Below are 22,749 nucleotides of genomic sequence, written 5' to 3' on the forward strand. Positions count from 1 at the left end.
AAGACCACCATTCTCTCACAGCTGGACAACCCGTTCCTCCTGTACGCTGTAGACATTCAGTCTAGACGTTATGCAGGAATGCGGTTTCATCAATGACCCGTAGTTGATGGTGGCTAATTTTAATATCGGCAAACATTTGATTAATAATTATTTTTATTAATTAATTAATTTTATTTTATTGATATGGTGAAGTTGGTGTAATATATAATAATTATTTATTATAAAATAAAATGGTATTATGGTAAAAATGATTATAATTTATTGATTATTTTTGGAGATTAAAAGCTCACAATGATGCTTTTTATTTATTAATAATAAAAAATTAATATTAAAATTCGAATCTGTTCTAATTAAGTGTTTGGTGACTACTAGACACATATCCCCCGTATAATTCATTTATTTTTTTCACATTAATTTCAACACGTATTAATTTATGAAACACACGAAATGCACTCAATGTGTAACATCAGGGCATCAGATATGAGAGCAATTTTTTCTACACGTGTGTGTTTTAACATAGCATTGATCAATTACAAAATGTGCAGGATTGAAGATGTAAACTATATTGTGTGTGTGTGTGTGTGTGTGTGTGTGTGTGTGTGTGTGTGTGTGTGTGTGTGTGTGTGTGTGTAGGAGAGATTACGGTGTTTGTGTTTGTAGAATTTGGGATTTTTATAGAATGATAGGAAGGTAATTTTTTAAAATCCTTACAAGAACAATAATATGTTTGTGTGTGTGTGTGTGTGTGTGTGTGTGTGTGTGTGTGTGTGTGTGTGTGTGTGTTGTTTACTTAATATTTCTGAAGCCATCGTTTGATTGCTCAAATAACATAAATATGTATATATATATATATATACAGTATATCAGGGCTGTCAAAATGAACACGTCACGAAATTAATACCTTTAATGCAACACATTTATTCACGGTGTCCTTTCTTTACTCAGATAAAAAAAATGTATAAATAAACTCGACCCAAAAATGATTTTTAATCCCTAAACAAGTCTCAAATGGAGCACCAAAAACATCCATGATGCAACACATCCGGCGATTAAAACCGTCCGTGTGGAAACATAGCAACAGTTCCGTTTGGTGTCCTGATTATTTACGTCATTTAAAACACAGTAAAACATTTACAGGAATTTGTCTTCATGCACTATGTTGAGTTTGGTTTTACTACTAATTAACATACATTTGCATAAAGCATCAATATTTATGCATGCAGATACAAATGTGCGATTACGTTTGTGTTTAATGAGTTAACTCGTGACAATCATGTGATAGATAGATAGATAGATAGATAGATAGATAGATAGATAGATAGATAGATAGATAGATAGATAGATAGATAGATAGATAGATAGATAAGATCACTGCCTGCTTATCTGTGTTGTAATCATCGTTTCTCAGCATATTATCGCAGTATTATTGTTTGTCGTGGTTAAGAATGATTAAATCGCAGTAAACGTGCTCGTTCCCCGTCACTTTGACCAATTATGCCACCTAAGTAGCCTTTATTTGCATCTCAATGGATTAGAAAATCCTTGGCATGAGCGTCCGGGGGTAAATTGCTCTGATATAGCCCTGCTTGGATTTGTCAGTAGTGTAATGAACTGGAATAAGAGAATGCTGACCGGTTTTTCAGCCCTTTTGTGTTCTTCAGATGAGACTCTTTGTGCTGCGTGAGCCGCTCTTTTTTATTTTATACGTTTAAATAGAAAGATGTGGGCTTTGATTTCGGACGGTGTCTCATCAACTCATCAGGGTCTGAAGAAAACCTCAGGATTGCTTATATTTAATATCTAATTATAAATCCAGCACGATGCACTTACACAACCTTTAACGTACATACAGCGTTACGTAAATAGGACATAATGACTACAATATACGCACTGTCTCCAAAAGTATTGGGACACCCGCCATTTCCGCCCAGCATGTGCTTCTTCTCCGAAACCCATATCACAAACTTGGAAGCACACAATTTTATAGACACTGTGGATGAGACTAAAACTCAAACCTGTATGACGAAGTGCACGAAGCCATGGGATGGAAGATGTGGAAAATCTAATAAAATCTAACTAATAAAATCTAGTGGAACATTTTCCCAGAAGAATGGAGGTTTTTATAACAGTAAACAGGCACTAAATGTGGAATGGGATGTTCAAGATGGTTGTATAGATCTTAGTTTCAGGTGTCCACAAACTTTTGTCAGAAATGATCCCTGTTTTTATCTTGTGAAAGTGTATAAAGAGGCAGGTCTTTTTCGTTCTTGTTGCTCCAAGCTTAAGCAGCTTTGGGCAGGATTTGAGGTCGTTAGCGCTGAGTGCAGGTCTGGATAAAACTTTTTTCTTTTAATTTCATCAGATCATTCGTGCTCTTTGATTTCCATACAGTGTGTTACAGACAGACAGCAGACGTGTCCGAACGGCTCGGCAGCCGGATTTTAAACGCAAATGGAAAAAATTCCCAGGATGAAAACCTCACCAAAGCCTCACAACAGGCTCCGGTTTCTCTCTGTTGGTTTACACTTGAAACTGTCTCGCACCTGTTGGTGGACAGGGCCATCGAATCAGGAGGTCATGTAGAGGTCATGTAGAGGTCAAATTGTGCCTAGGATACGGGTCTATTTCAAGATACAAGATGTGTTGATCTGACGCCGCATCCTGATAGACCTTCCTCAGGAGGAATTCTGAGGTTCTTTTCTAGTCGGAGGTTATGATTAATGAGAACACCATGAAGTCCTAAACAGCACTCTGAACACTCTGTCCTCACAGGAATGTTTTGGACCGTGATGGATGAAGAGTCCGCGCTCATCCATGAAATCTAAGGAACAAAGCACGCCATTTTTATCCATTTATATTTACATTCACGGGATTTTGATAGATGCTTTATTCCAGAGCTTATAGTAGTGCCGGGATTTGAACTCATGACCTTCTGGTGATCGTACCCACTTAGCTAACTAACCACTTTTTCCTTTCCACTTAATTACTAGTTTATTATGTATATAATTGGAAAAAGTCGATCCATTGTTTTGTCTAAAAAAAATTTTTTTTTTTTATTATTTATATTTTTAGCTTGATTTTTTGTTTTATAGGAAGGTTTGAGGCCCGTGTCGGAGAAACGTCCACACACAGCAAGCGCTGAGAAAAATCTGGATCTGATTCAATGTAGCTTTTCGGTAAACTTTGGCGCCATGTTGCCTCACTGATTGAATCCAGAGGGACACAAGTGTTTTTTTTTCCCCCGCCGGTGTCGAGCAGAGCTGTTCAGTGTAGTTTGAACAAGAGCTCCGAATGAAGACGACGTCTGGGTGTAACACAACTCTAATCAATCTGAAATCAGCGAACCTTCCTTAAAACATCTCCTGCTAACAAAACACACTCCCATAAAGCCTCCAGAGAGATACAGGAAATGCCTGTGGCTTCTCTCTCTCTCTCTCTCTCTCTCTCTCTCTCTCTCACACTCTCTCTCTCTCTCTCTCTCTCTCTCTCTCGTCACTTTGTTCCTTCCTTCTTCACACTTCTCGTGTCCTTTTCCTGTGTATCTCATCACGGTGTTTATATCGAGGTTTCCTTGGTGACGTTTGGAAAGGTGAACAAACAGATGTATGATGTTCTCCACGACGGCTGTGTGTGTGCACGTGTGTGTGTGTGTGTGTGTGTGTGTGTGTGTTACACAGGTCGTCTGCACTGTTTCAGTTTGCTTTCCTCCCCATTGAAAGAATGACTTGCATTGGGCGTGTGTGTGTGTGTGTGTGTGTGTGTGTGTGTGTGTGTGTGTGTGTGTGTGTTTCCTGCTTGACCCTGACAGAGAGTTCAGCCAGAGGCTAGAGGTTCAGCGTGACGAGCTATGAGATGTTTTTTCCTCTGCCTCTTTTTCCTCCCCCTCGCTTTCTCTCTCGTTTCTCGTTCTTTCAGCGTTCGTCTAATAGCAGCCATGTGGATGTTAACATGCTCGAGTCGCCACTTCACTGTGCCCGAGTTTAATCGGCCAGAAAATGGAGAAAATTTTTCGCTCTGTGCATCTGCTTTTTTTCTGCACTCCATCTGTCCACAGGTGGTCCAACTGCCCTCAGTCTCACATGTACAGCAGCACAGAGAAAGAAATCAGCTGTCTGTCTCTCTCTAGCTCTCTCTCTCTCTCTCTCTTTCTCTCTCTCAGTCTGACTCTCTCTCTCTCTCTCTCTCTCTCTCAGTCTGACTCTCTCTCTCTCTCTCTCTCTCTCTCAGTCTGACTCTCTCTCTCTCGCTCTTTCTGTCTCTCTGTCTTTCTGTATCTCTCTCACTCTGTCTGTGTGTGTGTCTGTCTTTCTGTCTCACTTTATCTGTTTGCCTCTTAATCTCATTCTGTCTGTCTCTCTCTCATTCTGTCTGTATATCTGCCTGTCTCTGTCATTCTTTCTGACTCTCTCTCTCTCTCTCTTTTGCTCTCTCTCTCTCTCTCTCTCTCTCTCTGACTGTCTGTCTCTCTTTCACTCTGACTGTCTCTCTGCCTCTTTTTCTTAGATTTTTGTGTCTCTTCTTTACTTTGTTTTGTCTGTCTGTCTCTCTCTCTCTCTGTCTCTCTGTCTGTCTCTATTTCTCTTTGTTTTTGTGTTTTTCTTTACCCTGACTGTCTTACTCTCATACTGTCTTTCTCTTACTCTCTCAGTGTCTGTCTCTTTCTTTCATGCTGTTTAATTCTCTCATTCATTTTGTCTTTCTCCATCCTTCTCTCTCTCTCTCTCTCTCTCTCTCTCTCTCTCTCTCTCTCTCTCTCTCTCTCTCTCTGCCTCACTTCTCTTTTGTAGTCCACACTCTAAAACAGAAGGTGTAACATGAAGCTGCACTACGGAACACAACAGAACCACGTGAAGTCCTGACTCACGAATCGCTGATGGTTAAGAATTAAAAGCTTTTGCCTCCTTTAAAACTGCCTCTGACACGGAGCGTCTCTTCTGACCCCCCCCCCTGTGCGTCATGTCTCTCGTGATTAGAATGGATGCCTGAGCATCGTGTGAGCATTGTGTGTCCAGATGGAGAGGATTTTCCAGCATTTCAGGTCTCTGTATGACCCGACTTTAATAAAAACGGATGGTCGCCTGCCTTCATTAATTCAATCAGGTTTCACTCTGAGGAAACACGGGTTCTGGGAGTCGTGGGTCAGGGAGGGGCGCGGCGATGCCCGAGATCGATACTGCAGTTTATCTGTCTCCTGCAAGAAATCCCAACACAGAGAGAGATAGAGACTGTGAGCAATGAGAGCCTCGGACAATCAATGTGCACTTAGTTAGAGACTCGAACTGCATTTATTTCTTCAGATAAAATCTGGACTGAGATCTGAGATGAAGCCACAATGAGCTTCTCGAGCCACGGCGCAATACAGCAAAACTTCATTTCCTTGTTTGTTTTCTAACAGCTTTCTCACATACTAGCTGTTAATTATTATTATTATTATTGTTATTATTATTGCCAGGGTTTTACAATCAGCACAAGTGATTGATTTAAATATTCATTTTGATATTCAACCCACTTTTTATTCTGAGAAATAAGTCTGACGTGTCCGGGTCACGTCGAGGTCTCGCCTCACAGAGAGGAGACATGAAGTACCTGGAATTTCGAGAGGAAATGAAAAAGACACCATACATCACGGAGAATTATCCATGTTCAGGATTACGGCGCACACTCGACCCCGGTCCATCTATTTATGTTTCAATGCTGTTAAACTTGCAGGAAGAAAAAATATATATATTTTTTCTATGTCTATGAACGTCTGCTGGTCTGCACTGATTAGTGTAGATAGACTAAAACCTAATTCAAAGCAATCCTGTAACCTCACTAACGAGACAGAAAACTTTTGCCCCAAATACAAACTGGATAAAAGAAGGATAAAAATATTTATTTTCCCACTGGAGCTGTGGAACGTCTCCATCATTCAGCTGTCTTTATATAAAATAAAGGAAAGACGCCTCAAATATCGGCATCAGAATCGCTCTATAAATGCTGTCTGTCTCTGTTATACTGTCTGTCTGTGGCTTTCTCACAAACTGTCTGTCTCTCACAAACTGTCTCTCTCTCTGTCTCTGTTATACATGTCTGTCTATGACTTTTTTTCACAAACTGTCTGTCTCTCACAAACTGTCTCTCTCTCTCTGTATCTTTTATACTGTCTGTCTGTGGCTTTCTCACAAACTGTCTGTCTCTCACAAACTGTCTCTCTCTTTTATACTGTATGTCTGTGGCTTTCTCACAAACTGTATGTCTCTCACAAACTGTCTCTCTCTTTTATACTGTATGTCTGTGGCTTTCTCACAAACTGTCTGTCTCTCACAAACTGTCTCTCTCTCCCAAACGGTCTCTCTCTCTTTTATACTGTCTGTCTGTGGCTTTCTCACAAACTGTCTGTCTCTTACAAACTGTCTCTCTCTCTTTTATACTGTCTGTCTGTGGCTTTCTCACAAACTGTCTGTCTCTTACAAACTGTCTCTCTCTCTTTTAAACTGTCTGTCTGTGGCTTTCTCACGAACTGTCTGTCTCCCACAAACTGTCTGTCTCTCACAAACTGTCTCTCTCTCTTTTATACTGTCTGTCTGTGGCTTTCTCACAAACTGTCTGTCTCTCACAAACTGTCTGTCTCTCACAAACTGTCTCTCTGTCTCTGTTATACTGTCTGTCTGTGGCTTTCTCACGAACTGTCTGTCTCCCACAAACTGTCTGTCTCTCACAAACTGTCTCTCTCTCTTTTATAATGTCTGTCTGTGGCTTTCTCACAAACTGTCTGTCTCTCACAAACTGTCTCTCTCTGTCTCTTTTATACTGTCTGTCTCAAACAAACTGTCTCTCTCTCTTCTATACTGTCTACCTGTCACAATCTCTCTGTTTTTCTCTTTTATACTGCTTTTCCATTTGTATCTCTTATACTGTCTGTCTCTCTATTTCATGTTGTGAGTTTCTCTGACAAACTGTCTGCTTCCCATACTGTCTGTCTCTTATACTGTTTTTATTTCTCTCTCATGCTGCCTGTCTCTCACACAAACTGTGTGTCTCTCTCACACGCTGTCTCTCATACTCTCTCTCTCTCTCTCTCTCTCTCTCTCTCTCTCTCTCTCTCTCTCTCTTCCTTTTATACTGTTCTTGTTTTTACAAACTGTCTCTCGTACTGTGTCTCTCTCTTTCTTTTATACTGTCTGTCTCTCACAAACTCTATCTGTTTTTCTGTCTCTCTCTCAAAAGTGTTGGTCTCTCTCTTACTGTCTGTGTCTCTCTTACTGTCTGTCTCTCTCTGTTACTGTCTGTCTCTCTCTTACTGTCTGTCTCTCTTTTCTGTCTTTTTTCTCTCTTTCATACTGTCTGTCTTTCTAATGCTGTCTCTCTTTCTTTCATACTTCCTCTTTCTCTCCCTCTGTAATGTATATGTTTAGTTCAGGTATAATGTCCTATAGTTCCCTTCTACAGGAACAGATTTCATTCCCAGAACAGTTAGAATTGAGACACAGTTAGAGAGATATTTCTGCTTCTGCCTGAGGCTAATACAGCCTGAACTAGCAAACCTGATTGTACACACACACACACACACACACACACACACACACACACACACACACACACACATTGTGATGAATACTATGTTAAACCTATGTATGTTTTGTGAGGACTGAGTGATTTCAGGGACATTTGATTAGACCCTGTCCTATCATCGTGAGGACATTTACTTTTTCACAAACAGCTACATTTAAACACACACACACACACACACACACACACACACACACACACACACACACACATGTTCTTTCTATTGTGAAAGCATGCATTCTGCTAGTTAGTTTCTACAGTAATTTCTATGCTAGCTAACATCTCGAAAACACAGCTAATTTTAGATGTCTGTTTTTAGCTAGCTATTAGCATCCTTCTAGCTTTGTTTTGCTAGATTGATTAATTATAAACTGAGTTAGTTTGATCGAATTCGTGACCTCTGAAAAGTTAGTTTTGAGTGAGTTTGTTTTGTCAGATGGATTAGCATGCAAGTTAACGTTTGAGAGATTAGCCTTAGATAATATCTGAATTTATCATCAGTGGTTTAAAGCAGGTTTTTTTTTTTTTTTTTACATTTTTGTACTTTCAGTAAATTCACACAACTTTTGTGTTGATCCCAGTGGAAATTTTCAACCTGGATATTTATTTTAAGGTGAAAATTATAATTAAAAATACAGTAATCCCCCGTTTATCGCGATGTTTACATTCCAAAACCGCCCGCGATAAACGGACGCCACCCCAAAAATGCTTTTTTTTATTGTTTAAGTTGTAAATCATCCTCCCACACACTTTAAACACACACAGAGAAAACATTTGCGAGAACACAGCGAGATGAATTTTGTATAAATTAGTAGAAATACAGTTCACTGTATCACATTTATAGTGAGTACATGTACTGTACAGTATACAGTTCTGTAGTAGCGAGTAGCCTATGCGTAGTTTCTCTGCTTCTTTATCGGTTAAAGTCGGTAAAATTAAAGAGTTAAAGATACACTGAATTATTTACTTCCTGTACTGTATTAACATTTTACTTCATTTTATAATTAAAAATTCGATTTTTATTAATAAATTTCATTATTTCAACATAAAACGCCATAAAAACAATTCCCTACAAGTCTCTCCATTAGAGACTCAAAAAAAAAATCAGCCAAACGTTACTTATGTGATAAATGCAATTCCACGATAATTGGATTATTGTAATTTTTCTTTTCACCACTCTGGCTTTTATTATTATATTTACTTATTGTAACAAATTATAATATATGACTAAATGTAGTCATATTGTATTAGCTAATACTGGTAGCTGGTACCTAGATTAATTTTGTAGTTGTTTTTTGTAGTGGTGTATTTTTTTTCTCGTGGTTTGTTTTTTCAGGACACACAATTATATTTTGTTTGTGCGTAAAAGCAGTGAGTTAATCCGCTGGGCCATGGCTAAGTGAATTTAGCTTCTCTGAGGATCTCTTCACAGCAGCGTAATCCGATCATCTGATCTGTTCAGCCTGAAGCTCGGGGTGTGATCAGGTTGCCTCCTTGTCTGCTGATACGGTCTGACCTGTAATGAACCACTTTACACTGCTTCAGTATTCGTTTTCTTTCCCCATCGCGTTATTGTGTCTGCTTTTGTTTTAGACGTTTTTTTGTTGTAGTTCATCGCGGCTTTTATTCTGTTTATTGAGTTGAAACAGGGTCAATGAGATGATAAAAAAAATTTAATCTTATCTAAGATAAAAGATGGGTTTATATAAACTTTATTTAATATTTGTATATATGACACATATTCTAGCACTTTATTAAAAAAATATATGCTATAACATGGGTCTTTAACCAGGGGTCCGCAGTGGTACTGCAGTGGGTCTGCTCATTTATGTTGAATAAAAAATAATAAATAAATAAACCTCGGTAAAACCATTTTAGATCAAATATTTAATTTTCAAAAATATTATAATTATTTCATTAAAGTTCTATTTAACTAAAAGCTGATGTTTATATGAATGTATAATTTTCCATCTGACATAAAATTTGTTATTTTCTATAAAAATTAAAGCTGATGTTCATGTAAATGTATAATTTTTCAGTAAAATTAAAATTTAAAAAAAGTAAAAATTCACAAGGGTGTTAGTTTAGTAAAGTACTGGTGAGAAGGTGAGAAGGTGAGAAGGCCTGGGGTGCAGTCAGCATTCACATTCATCCCAAAGGTGTTCAATAGGGTTTAAAGCTCCGGAGGAGATCTTCCACAACTTCCAACCTATATAAGGCATATCTTCATGGAGCTGACTTTGCGCAAAAAATGGTTTGGTTCTGCAAGTTCAAGTCCAATTGTGTCAGGTGTTCCAGTACCTTTGGAAGTACATTGTAGAAACAAAATAAATTACATATTAAACAAAAATGAACATGGTACATATTCACAAACTCGTTCTACATGTTTTTAAAGTGCCTTGTGTAGATTTTGTGTAATCCCTATTTTGTGTGTAATTTTGTGTTGTTTTTTTTCCCTCAGCCATCGAGACACAAAGCAGTAGTTCGGAGGAATTGGTGCCCAGCCCACCCTCGCCCCTTCCCCCTCCACGCGTCTACAAACCCTGCTTCGTGTGCCAGGACAAATCCTCTGGGTACCACTATGGCGTTAGCGCCTGCGAGGGGTGCAAGGTAAGCCGAACACGATCGAGCTCGAGTTCTCCGCAGCAGGAGCGAGCATTCGGGGCAAAAATCCTGCCTTTTAAATTTTCATAAGAAAGTTGTCTTGCTGTGGCGTTGCTTTTTTTTTTTCTTCTTTATTCCCCAAAGTTTAAGTGTATAAAATAAAATCAGACATTGTCTGCATCTGCTACAGGAAAATCCTCATAATACACCGCTTCCTGAGGCGTTCTATTCCTCTTATGCTGCACAGTCTAAGATGTACATGAGTGGGATATTGCAGGGGTGAAGGCTTTTAAAGGATTTATATTGTGTTATTTTTGTGCAATAATTAATCCAGGCAGGGTCAAGGTCACACCAAGGTCAGATTGTTTTTCCTTTCATGTTTTTTTTCTTTCATATTTTTAAAAGTCGTATTTAATACACACTAAGTTTTGGAAGCATTATTTAATAGAGATGTGCATCTCCATAACTGAGTCCCGACGATACGATACGATACGATACGATACGATACGATACGATAAAGATACACATGAAGCAGATTCCGATGCAATACGATCCGATTTTCCCCATACCGATGCAGTGATCTGATTTCCATTCCATTAAACACAATGCGATTCAATGGAAAAATACAATATGATGCTCTGCAATTCAATATGGTGCAGATAGTTCACATGAAGATTGGAATGGTGTGGAAGGTCTCCTGCTAAAGACCCTATTAATCACTGACTGCAGCCCAGATCTTCTCACCTACATCAGTGGATGAATCTCTACAAATCTTCCCAAAAGAGTGGAGGTTATTATAACAGTAAATAGGGACTAAATGTGGAATGGGATGTTATGATCAGGTGTCCACATACTTTGGGTCATAGTGTAATTCAACAAAATGCTTGTTGTATGTTCATGCCTATAAGATGTTTTTAAATATTCATGCTGCACCAACCTTCATACTTGTGTGTGTGTGTGTGTGTGTGTGTGTGTGTGTGTGTGTGTGTGTGTGTGTGTGTGTGTGTGTGTGTGTGAGTGCACAGCTACAAGGCTTTTTTTTATTATTAAATGATTGGGCTTTGTGAGCTGCAGCGTGAGCTTATGAACTACTGCCTCAGACCTGTGGAAAGGCCAGATATTTAAAAAAAACCAAAACTACAAGCAGTAGCTGGAAACAGAAGCACAGACGACAAGCCTGCGGTCAAACACATATTAAACAGAATAGATTGAAACGGGAAAGAAAACTCAGTGGAAACGTGTGTCATTAGACATCGGAGGATAATAGACGCTGATAGTTTAGTAGTGAGACGTCTGTGTGTGAGGTCGCGACCCCGGGATAGACATGCTGGAATCTCAATATCTGAGAGGGAAGAAGTCGAGGATTTCATCAACACCATGAATACCCCTATCAACACCAACACCATCAACACCAACATCAACACCATCAACACCATCTACTCCACCACCAGCACTATCATCACCAACACTACCTACCTATCTACCTATCTATCTATCTATCTATCTATCTATCTATCTATCTATCTATCTATCTATCTATCTATCTATCTATCTATCTACCTTTTTATTTTTGTCTTTTTGCCCCCCCCCTTCTCTCTCTTTCTCTCTCTTTCTCTCTCTCTCAGTCTCTTTCAGGAGTCGTTTTTATTTGAGCAATAAAAATATATATTTTATAGAATATGACTAATACAATAATGATTAGCGCTCTCGATCCCCGCTCGAAACGAGGGAGAGGAAGATCATGATGTGAAGGATGGAACAAAGTGAAAGAGGGAGGAAAGAAAGAGGAAGATAAAAATAGCAGGATTTATGCCGAATTGGCGTTCTGATTTCAGCAACAGTGACTTGACAGGATTAGAAAGTGGATTATACAGCCTTTCTGTGTCATCTATGTGTCTCTGTGCAGACTGGTGCTGGGGGCAGATGTCTTTCTTTTCCTATTCGGAGCGAGAGAGAGAGAGAGAGAGAGAGAGAGAGAGAGAGAGAGAGATGGAATTGTGAAGCATTACATCAGGAAGCACTTATCGTTTCATCATGATGACATGCTGTCGTTCCGCATTAGGACGCCATTTGTCCGCTGTCTGATTGAGTGTATTTTAGTTAACGTGTTGTTACTATAGATATTATATGAATACACATTTACTGTCTGGTCAAAAGTATTCGGACAACTTTTCCACCCAGACGGGATTTTTTTTCTAAAACTTTGAGCACACAATTGTGTAGGACGTCTCCAGCATGACATTTGTGCATTTGTCCACATGGTGGTCCAATGGTGTAGCTGGTGGGTAACGTGAAAGTATGGAGATGCTGCGACGCTGCATTTGTGGAAGGAGTCTCCAGTGTCAGTGCTTGAAGGTGTTCCTTCAGGTTTTCCACTCCTGGAAAGTCTTCACTACAAAACATGTGTTATCCCTCAAACATGCTGATGGAGGGATGGTTATTGACGGAGTTTTTAGATAGTAACATGGTTTCTAGAACATTGGATGGATAAAAAAAAGCTTTATTCTTTCTTTTTTTTTTAATAAAAGGTTTCAGGACATGTCTGATCATTGTTTCGTTTCCTCTAACAGCAACAGTAACTAATTTTGTTCATTAAACATTTCAGATCCTTCATTCTCTACTTTGTTGCTCTCCAGAAGCATAAAAGACAAACCCAGCCTGAGCAGATGGAAGTACATGCTGGCATTTGTTTATCGTATATTTTTTTCCTCCCTCCCTCCGTCCGAGGAGGAGCATTAGCATGGTTTGACATGACCCTTTTGTTTGATATAGACTCGGTGGTCTGATTAGAATTGGTAAAATGGCATGGAAACATATGGACCACCAGAAGAGCATGCATATGCATCTGAGGCAGTGTGAGAAGGACGAGGCGATCTGCTCGCTTTGTGACTGAAATCCTTTTTGACTTTCCTGGCGTTCGATCTCTATCTCCTTCATGAACGCTCATGTTTTTCTTTCTTCAGTAACCTGTTTATCTCAGCCTGGGTTGTGGTGGATCCAGAACCTGTCTCTGAAACCCTGGGTGTCAGATCGATCTCAGATCCACATATTATAAATCCAGGGGGCGCTACGTAGACTGCGTACAAGCCAAATTACTATTTAGATTTCTTGAACATTTATTATACAAATAAACAAATGAATTGTTTTGTAAAGTGAAGGTGTTGTTTTTTGTAATATAATTTAGCATTCTGACTTTTTATATAGATTTTTTTCCGTTTATCTACATTTTTATTGTTCTAACATTCTAACATTATTGATATCTGTGTTAGCCACGCCTACTAATTTGAATATAGGCGTGTTGAGACATGTTTATGGATATAAAAACGAGGATACTGTATACGTTTTTGTAATATTTTATTTTATGATTTTATTAACTTTTGCATGAACTCTGTTCTTCTGCGTTATCGTTTTGAGGAAAGTTACTCCAGGACCTCGTTTTTCGGAAGATGTCCCACTAGATTTTGTGAAGATTCATGGAGATTCATTCAGCCAGGTGCTGATGTAGGTGAGAAGGTGAGGCCTGGAGTGCAGTCAAGTATTCTTAATCATCCCAATAGGGTTTAGAGCTCTATAGCAGGAGATCTTCCACAACTTCCAACCCATGGAAAGCAGATCTTCATGGAGCTGGCTTGTACACAGGGACATTGTTGTGCTGGTGCAGGTTTGGGTCTCCTGGATCAAGTGCTATTGTGGTCTAATTAAATTTCTTTCTTTTACCATTTTATTGCTTTGTTTTAAGGTAAAAAAAAAAAAAAACGTACACAGAGTTTCTCAGCATCATTTCCCAGTATATATTCCAGTTCTTCTGTTTTTTGTCTTGACCCTCACTTGTTCTTCAGTCTATGATTATGATTATGGATAATCCTCTGATGGCCATTCCAGTCTGTGCTATAATGGCTTACGCATCTCTAAGGATGGATGGATGGATAGAATGAAAGATGGATGGTCATCCATTATGCCTAAGTGATTGTTTCTGCTGCTTCGGATGTATTTTTCCGACTTTTCTGCGCAGCTATTTAGCTTTGGAGAAGGCAGTAAATCAGAACGATTATGCGCATGGCATTGGGATGGATATACTTTAGGAAATGGATGCGTTTCCGAACCAGAACTGATAGTGCGCTCTTAACACACAACTCATTACTTGGTTTCCCAGGGGACGAAGGATGACCCTGACATGAGGTCATAGATGAGAGAAATGTCTTCTTACATGTACAGCTCTGATCTACATAACAGTCCAGATGGAGGCTGTCATCAAACATATCTTGTGAGGACAAAAACAAAGAAAACAAGACAAGAAGAAAAGAAGACAAGACAGTCTGCTGAAAGTTTATTCCTTTTGTCCTTACTCGCCCTTGTTTTGATTCTGATCAGACTGATGCTGGAGTACTGAAGAAGCGATGCCTGTTTAAGACCACGTCTGATGAGTCGGGAGGGAAGTCCCTACACTGGCAGGATAATCAATGATGGAGGAAATAAAATATATCGAAAAAAAGTGAAACAGCAAGCTGAGAAAACAAAAAGGAACAGACTTTGAATTAGGGATTCTCATATACTGGGGTGATAGAAGTTTGCAATGCAGTGTTCTTCTGGAATGTGTTCAGGAATTCTTCTTTTTGGAACATCTTCTGCGATTCGTGGATCTCCATCTTGGAAAATAGGGCGAAGTCCGCAAGCGCCGAATCTGGCGAGTGGGATGGGTGCGAAAGTGAGGTCGTGCGGAACGTTCTCCGACTTTGAAGCGCACGTGGCGCTCGAAACACCTGGAACGACTCGTAGCATGTGGGTCAGAATAGCATCTGCTTCACTATTCGTTTTTGAAACTTTTTGATACCTTCTCATATACTGGATACTAAACATACTAATGAGTTTATTAGAGAGAGCGTGCAGGTAGGACTTTTTGGAGACAAGGTGAGAGAGATGGTACCGAACTGACATGTGGTGTTTCAGTAGAAGAACGCTGAGGATGGAGGAAAAAAGGAAATCCAAGGAGAAGGTTTATGGATGTAGTGATGAAAGGCATGCAAGTGGTTGGTTAGAAAGAGGCAGATGATATGGAGGACAGAGTGGTATGGAGACAGATGGTGATAATACATTTTATATTAAATGCGCCATTGAAATACTCAAGGACAGAAGGTACAACGAGGGAAACAGATGAAGATCTGAGAGTGCGCTTTGGCATGTGAATATGAGAGATATGAGGGAGCAATATGAACAGCTTTAAAAATTGAGAAGCAGAATCTTGTTCTCTACTCGACATTTGACGGGAAGCCAGTGTAGATGATTGGTGAGATCTGCTCGATGGAGGAGGTTCTAGTAATAATCCGGGAAGCTGAGTTCTGGGCTGGTTGAACTTTATGAAGGAGTTTGTGAGGAAACCCAAACAGAAGAGAGGTATAATAATAAATGCACGAGGTAGCTAGAGCATGTACAAGAATAGCTGTGAAACTGGATGTGAGGAACCTCCACACCTTCACCTGAGAAGAGGATGAGATTAAATAGTTTGATGTGGAGACCCCTAACAGGAAAATGTACAAGAGGAATTAATTGTTTAGTCCATTGCACTTAATTGCACAGTTCTGATTTACTAATATTCAGCATTTCCGTGAATAAAGACGTCGTGTACAGCCGCGTATCCTTTAAATCATGTTTGCGGAATGCAGAGCTGCTCGGTGAACGCAATACACTCACTCACTGTATTTCAACACCACCTCATGGGATCATAACTTTCCCCAGGATGGGTTTTAATACCTTTATTTACTCTTTGCTGTCTGACTGTAGTGCTATAACAATGAGATACAGCCGTGGCCTCCGCTAGCGCTGCCACTGCCGGTGCCGAGAGAAAGGACAGATAGAGCCATTCCGAACGAGGGAACGAAAAGCGAGAAGACGGGCGGAGAAAGTGAGAAAAGGCTGAGGCTTGGCTGAGTGCTGCCTAGCGTCGATATTTTGAAACTGCTAACACACGCACAGCTAATGTGATTTGTCAACTGTGTGAAAGCATTTTTAGGAAAGAAAAACCAAATGGAAAAGCAGCTCATCCCGGCTCGGAAGAACATCTAAAGTACGGCAGGATAATGGATCCGATTGTTTCGCCACCACCTTCCAGCTCTCTTCCTCTTTTGTCTCTTCGGTCACCCTTTTCTTTGCGGTCATTCTTTCATATTTGCACAGTGACTGTAAAATATCGTTTACAAGTCCGGACAATGCGAAAGTGCAGCAAGATAATTACACTCAGTACGATTTTTTGAAAAAAAATTCTTTACCGTAATTTCCGGACTATTGAGCGCACCCAAATATAAGCCGCACCCAATCAATTTGACAAAGATTTTTATTTTGAAAATAAATACGCCGCACCTGTCTATAAGCTGCAGTCTATACTGAAACTAATGAACTTTACACAGGCTTTAATGAAAGACAGTGTCTGTTACACGGCTTGTATCTAAACAGTCGCCTACCAAGAAAGTCATTGTTCACTGTCTTCCTCCTTCCTTTCACAACTATTTCTCTCGGGAGTTTATATTTCGGCATCGTCGTGTGTTTAAAAATCACCATCGGTGAATCTTTTCTCCCGATGCCGTGCAGCTCAGAACACAGGTGAAGTGTGTTTTCATGCCCGGTTGTTTTCAGTGTGATGAATGATTCACATTTCCTGTAGACAGTCCGAGTGAGCGGCAGGTCAAACGTCAGAGGAACATCATCCATATTTATGATGTGGTGCGGCCCGATTCAGTGGGAGCGCATCTGATTTAATATTCATTGGTTCACCTGAACCCGTTCCGCAATTTCATTGGTCTAATGTTATGGGGTTCAGTTTTTTGGTTTGAAGTTTGTGAAACCGGGAAAAACACCAGGAAAAATCCATAAATTAGCCGCTTCATTGTTTAAGCCGCGGGGTTCAAAGCGTGGGAAAAAAGTAGTGGCTTATAGTCCGAAAAATATGGTATATATACTGTATATAAAATATCTAGTCTTCATTACCTGCTGCTTCTCAAAATATTTCTGCTGACTGTAATATAAAACACTATAGAATGTATTTTCTCTTCACTAAACACAAGATCTTCAGCATGAGACACTGAAATCAAACTTCTGAATAAAAAGCCGTAAGTCGTTTGTATAAAGAACAAAGTTACAACAAATAAGAATGATCCTGGATAATGTTTGGAAAGAGTGTAGTTACTTAACAGTGCGAACTCGTAGAATTTGTTATGAGGTCGTAAAAAAATGTGTTGGCGTCGACATAAAACAGCATTTTATATAAATAATACTAAAGTCCTAAATGTGATTATTGAGGCAACAAACTACAGCTGAAATAAAGTCTTATGAGATACAAGTCTTCAAATGACGTCTCTGATGGTAATTGAGTTTAATTTGCACTCAAAATACCGAACTTTAAGCTTCAACAAATAAATGTTATGATTTACACGCCGACAATTTAAATCTGGACTACTGTTAATATCTCTGTCGTATCATATCCATCCCTCCATGTCTTATTCTTCTATATATCAAATAGTATACAGTATATACTATATTTTTTTATATCCTTATATCTTTATACTTTATAGTTCCAACTTGTTTATACTTTTATACTTTATATATGTCTCTTTATATTCTATTTCTGACGTAAAAAACACATTTCACTACACGTCATTACATTAAAATTGATTCGAATTTGGAGTAAAAGAAAGAAAAAAAAGGAAAACAACCTCAAAACTATCCTAACAATCGCACACCATCTGCCCTTGCACTGTATTTTATTCTTAAAATAAGATCAATACCATTTTTAGATTGAGGATTGAGGTTTTTTTTTTGCGTCAAAGTCCTTCGTTTTTATATTCCAAGTCCAACCTCACAAGCGTTTTGAAGGACAGATGATCGGTGTCAAATCGATATCAAGGGAGCGTCAGGTCTGAGTGAAGAGTAGATCAAGTGCAGCTCCTGTCAGGTTTGAAATCAAGGAGGACGTTCGGAGGGAATGTCAATTTGTTTAGGAGCCACGCAAAATATCATTTAGATCACTAGAGCTCTTGGAATGTAATGATGCTGCTCTGATTATCATTACAAAAAAAAAACAAGAAAAAAAAACATGGCTGATGATGACACAGCTTGTAAAGCCCAGAGGGAAGGTTATGTATTGGAGGGTTTGGGTTTGATGCTCCGACACAAATCAGATCGTGTAGTAAACGCCGACGCCATTCATAATCTAACCAAGAAATCTCTCCGAACCCTTTTTTAAGTTGCATCGAACCTTTAAAGGGGTATCAGGTAGCCACAGGCTCATGGTAGGAATGTCTACAGTGATGCTGTGCTGCTTTGTTGTTTCTTGACGTTCCTCTTGTCAGGCCCAGCAGTCAGTAGAAAAAAGAGGCACCAACAAAAGCTGGTGGTGTTTCACAGTATTTTTGGTTTTGTTTTTTTTTTTCGCTTGACTACCAGAAGCTTTTCTCACTTTACCAGGATTCACAGTGGAAGACTGAAACATATAGTGGTAAAGATCTGTATGGACCAATCACTTCAACTAGAACCAGCAAATAGACTGTCTTTGTCTTTCACTCCTATGTTTTGAGGTAATTGAATCAGTTTAATTTGATTATTAAAATCCAAAAACAAAATAACAAATCTGAAAGCACAATCATCAATCAGACAAACTTAAAAAAGTAGGTATCGTTTATGAATAAAATACTTAGCGCTCATTGGATGAGACATGAGACATTTCTTATTCAAGATATGCAGGAAGTAGGAAATTGTGTATCTTATAACTTTGTTTTTTGTACATGTGTGAAGTTCTTCATTTCCTTTAAACATTTTTTTCCCAATAGTGCAACTTTTAACACTTTTACACACACAAGCTGACTTTCGTCTGCCGCAGTCTGTTGCACTTCTTGTATATATTAAATGACAGATGTCTCGTCCAATGAACGGTAGTTATTCCATCCAACTCTACCGACATTTTCCGTTTTTTCTCAATTGTTTTGTTTTCGGATTTTTTTTGTGTGGGTTTTTTTTGGTTCTTTTCAGATTTATTCATTTATTTTTTTACATTTTTTTAGTTAGTTTTTTGTCTATTTATTTTCTGAATTGTTCATTTGTTTTCTTATTTGCTGATGTGTTTTCAGATATAAAAGTTTGTTTTCTGTTATTTTTTTTTGCACTTCTTGGCCGACGTACTATTTGAACCAAAATGTAATCCAATTTGGTGTGAAAGCCACGACCCACCACCCTGCCAAAACTCCAGGCCCTCAAAAGAAGGCAACAAAAATTGAGAACAGAGGCATCGGAGGTTATATGAGATGGAACTTCCTGAAGTTTTGTCTAAACCAGAGGCCTAGAAACAAAGTACAAACATAAGAAGAGTGCAGAAAACATGATCAAGAGAAAACAAAAATTCAAAGTAAGCAACAGAGAGTAATTGAGGGTCTCTGGTTCATATTCGAGGGTCTCTGGTTTGTATTTGAGGGTCTCTGGTTTGTATTTGAGGGTCTCTGGTTCGTATTCAAGGGTCTCTGGTTTGTATTCGAGGGTCTCTGGTTTGTATTTGAGGGTCTCTGGTTCGTATTCAAGGGTCTCCAGTTTGTATTCGAGGGTCTCTGCTTTGTTTTGCCTGGCCGTTAAAAAGACCCCTTCTCTTCAAAACCCTGTTATCTTCTGGGCTTTCATCTTTAAAATGTGCACCATGACTCCTTTTTTAACCCCAGTTTTTCAGCTCTGTCTGGCCTTTACCTCTTCCGTGTTCGACAGAGAAATTCACAAAGGCGAACATCTACATCCTTCCTTCTTGTTCCATTCCACTGTGCTAGCTGTAACCAGATGCCTCCTTCCTCCTCCTTCGTCTCTCCCATCACTTTACTCCAGAACTCTACAGGTGTAATTAATATGTGAGTCGCAGACGTCTCTTTCGCTTTCTCTCTAGGGTCTCAGGTGTCCTCTCTGCTTTCGTCCTCCGCGATAAGATGTCTGCGCGATTAAGAGCGAAAACTAATCCCGTACTGAATGCTCAAGCAATACAAAAAAACACCGGTGAGGGGGTGGTGAAGGCGGGGGTGGTGGTGTGATGAGTAAATAATTGATTGGCAGCACTTTTGTGTTTTTTTTTAATCCGTAATTGAGAAGCCCAGCAAGGCTTTAGTCTCTGGTGTCACCGTATCCTACCACCATTAAAATAACAAGATGGAAGATAATGATCCTGGTTTGGATGCTGTTTACATGCGAATATGTGGAGTGTGTGAAAGAGCGAGAGAAAGTGAGGAAGTGGGCAGGTTGCTTTCTTCCCCAGGATGATACTCACGTTCTTGGAAGAAGATCTGCATGCAGCCTTGTTGACATTAATGGACGCTTATCTCAGAGTCACTGCATTGAGCTGGACTCTCATCAAAGACACACACACACTTGAACACTATCTTGTCCATTAATCTACTCCGTTTACATGCCACATGGTTGGAGTCGTTTGAGAACAAAACCGGCCACGGACGAACAACCCAGGAATTATCAAAGCATCGGCACCTCGGGGTCACTTTAATCACAGGTGTCTCTCAAGTAGAGCGGCTGAGACGGGGGACTCAAACCTGGAGAAAGGCAGGGACATAAAAAATGCAAACGCATGAAGCGTGATTTCCAAAGATTAAAAAATAAATAATAATTATTACAGTGATTGAAATCGTTTGTCAAAAGCAAGAGCTCTCTGGGACTTTGCTTGATCCTGGTCAGTCTGAGTTACTAATCAGAAGGTCATGGGTTTAAGCCTCGGTTTTACCACACTGCCACTCTCCTTTAAGCAAAGCCATTAACCCTCTGTCCTCTAGGGGCGCTGTATCATGGCTGAGCAGTGGATCTTACTGTGGATCCTGGAAAGGCGTCAGCCACATTGCCCACATTGCAACATAAATATGCACGATTCAGTTTCCAATCTACCTTTTAACATGGATTTCAGGAGATTTCAGGACACTGGAGATCCCAGAGCAGACAGTCAAGAACAATAACCTGAGATCAGGATCAAACAGATGACGCTGCCCTTCTCCTGCGATGTAGCGTCTGTATAGATACGTTTGAGATTGTACAATTGCGTTCGATATTCATAGTACAGCGGGTCTCCAACTTGCATGACACATGCGTCCTCATGACCCGTTTGTAACTTGAAAAGTCGAGGCATGGCTTAGCTTAAGCAGGAGTCCTAAAAAATGGTGATCAGAATGGGGTAGTAAACTAGACTGATCATTTAATAAATTACCATACATAATTTAGCAAAACAGAGCAATTTACAGTATTATACTGTAAAAACTATACAGCTAAATATTGTGCGTTGGAGGCAACAGCACTTAAACAGAGCGCATCCGGCTCCGCCCTCCACTCGCCACACATACATATATACTGTTGTTTATACATTACAATAGTGTAAATTGCTCTGTTTTGCTAAATTATGTACTGTAATGTGTTAAATTATTAACAAATTACAGTACAATACCATATACTGATACCCCATACTGATGAGATGACTCCTGGGTCTGCTGGACCACGTCTTGACACAATATTTTCAAGTTACAATGGTATCATCAGAATGCATCTACGGTCAGGGACGAGCTGTATATATATGTGGGAGCAGACGCGTGGAAGAGCGCCAAGTCGCGAGTGGAGGGCGGAGCTTACATCATCATATCAGCATCGTAAGATCAAGAAATCTTAACTCATACACCATCTGTACTAGAATAGTTTATTTTGCTATACGATTGCGGATATAGTTTCCTAATCAGCCTTTCAGGAGGGGGGCGGGGGGGGGAATGTGTCTCGTGATCGTTGTGGTCAATGGGACGCACTGAGACCTCTGGTCATGCGTCAGTGCCGTATCCTTGAGCATGGCAGCCGAACAGCTGAACACAATAAGCATGTGCTTTCCAAAAGCCGTTCCCATCTCCATCCATCAGAGGACGAGCGATGCGTAGGAAGCTGAGATCACCCTGAATATAGATGTCTATTAGCTTGAATGACGGATCCTTCATAAAGCGGCGTGACCCCAGAGAGGTCACGTGATGTCAATCGGGAACGCCACTGGCAGAGGCGATAGTCTTCGGAGCTCAGCCTTTCTGCCCTCCTCTCTAATACATTAACCATCGTGCATTTGGCCTCTAATGAAAGCATAAGACTCCATCATTCACTCAAATGGAAATTCGGTCGTCCTCGGAAAAGACACACACACACGCTTCGGTGGGCGTGTACACACACACACACACACACACACACACATGACTAATCATCAGTGCTGGCCACACTGGAGCAATAACATATTAATATTCACTATAAAAGCATTAGGGATTTTTTAAAAACGTCCTCTTTCAAGGAAACCGCTGTCATTTGGGTTTTTCTGTTCCAGTCAGATGGATGAAGACGGAGAAATATATACATAAATAAATAAATATACATCCGAAAAAGTCAGTGAACCTTGTTTATTTAGTTTATATCACTGTTTCCAATGCAAATATGCAGTTTATCATCTTTTCCATTTGGTTTATATTTCCCCGATTTTATAAAGAACATTGTTTCATTTGCACTCCATCAGGATCGCTTTGGATTCTTGCACTGATATGAACGTAGTCACAGACACAGTAA

At 39.7% G+C, this 22,749-nt stretch overlaps 1 protein-coding gene across 2 annotated transcripts in view; it reads left to right on the forward strand.

The window, feature by feature from the left end:
- The window catches only part of LOC124381863 (retinoic acid receptor beta-like), a 106,996-nt gene that overhangs the window by 53,069 nt on the left and 31,178 nt on the right, over positions 1–22,749 (forward strand). For both annotated transcript variants that reach the window (XM_046843742.1, XM_046843743.1), the window contains one exon: positions 10,013–10,161. In XM_046843742.1, the coding sequence (XP_046699698.1) occupies positions 10,013–10,161 (149 nt within the window). The remainder of the gene's footprint in view (positions 1–10,012; positions 10,162–22,749) is intronic.

The sequence above is a fragment of the Silurus meridionalis genome, chromosome 29 (genome assembly GCF_014805685.1).
Source record: "Silurus meridionalis isolate SWU-2019-XX chromosome 29, ASM1480568v1, whole genome shotgun sequence".
NCBI classification, from domain to species: Eukaryota; Metazoa; Chordata; class Actinopteri; order Siluriformes; family Siluridae; genus Silurus; species Silurus meridionalis.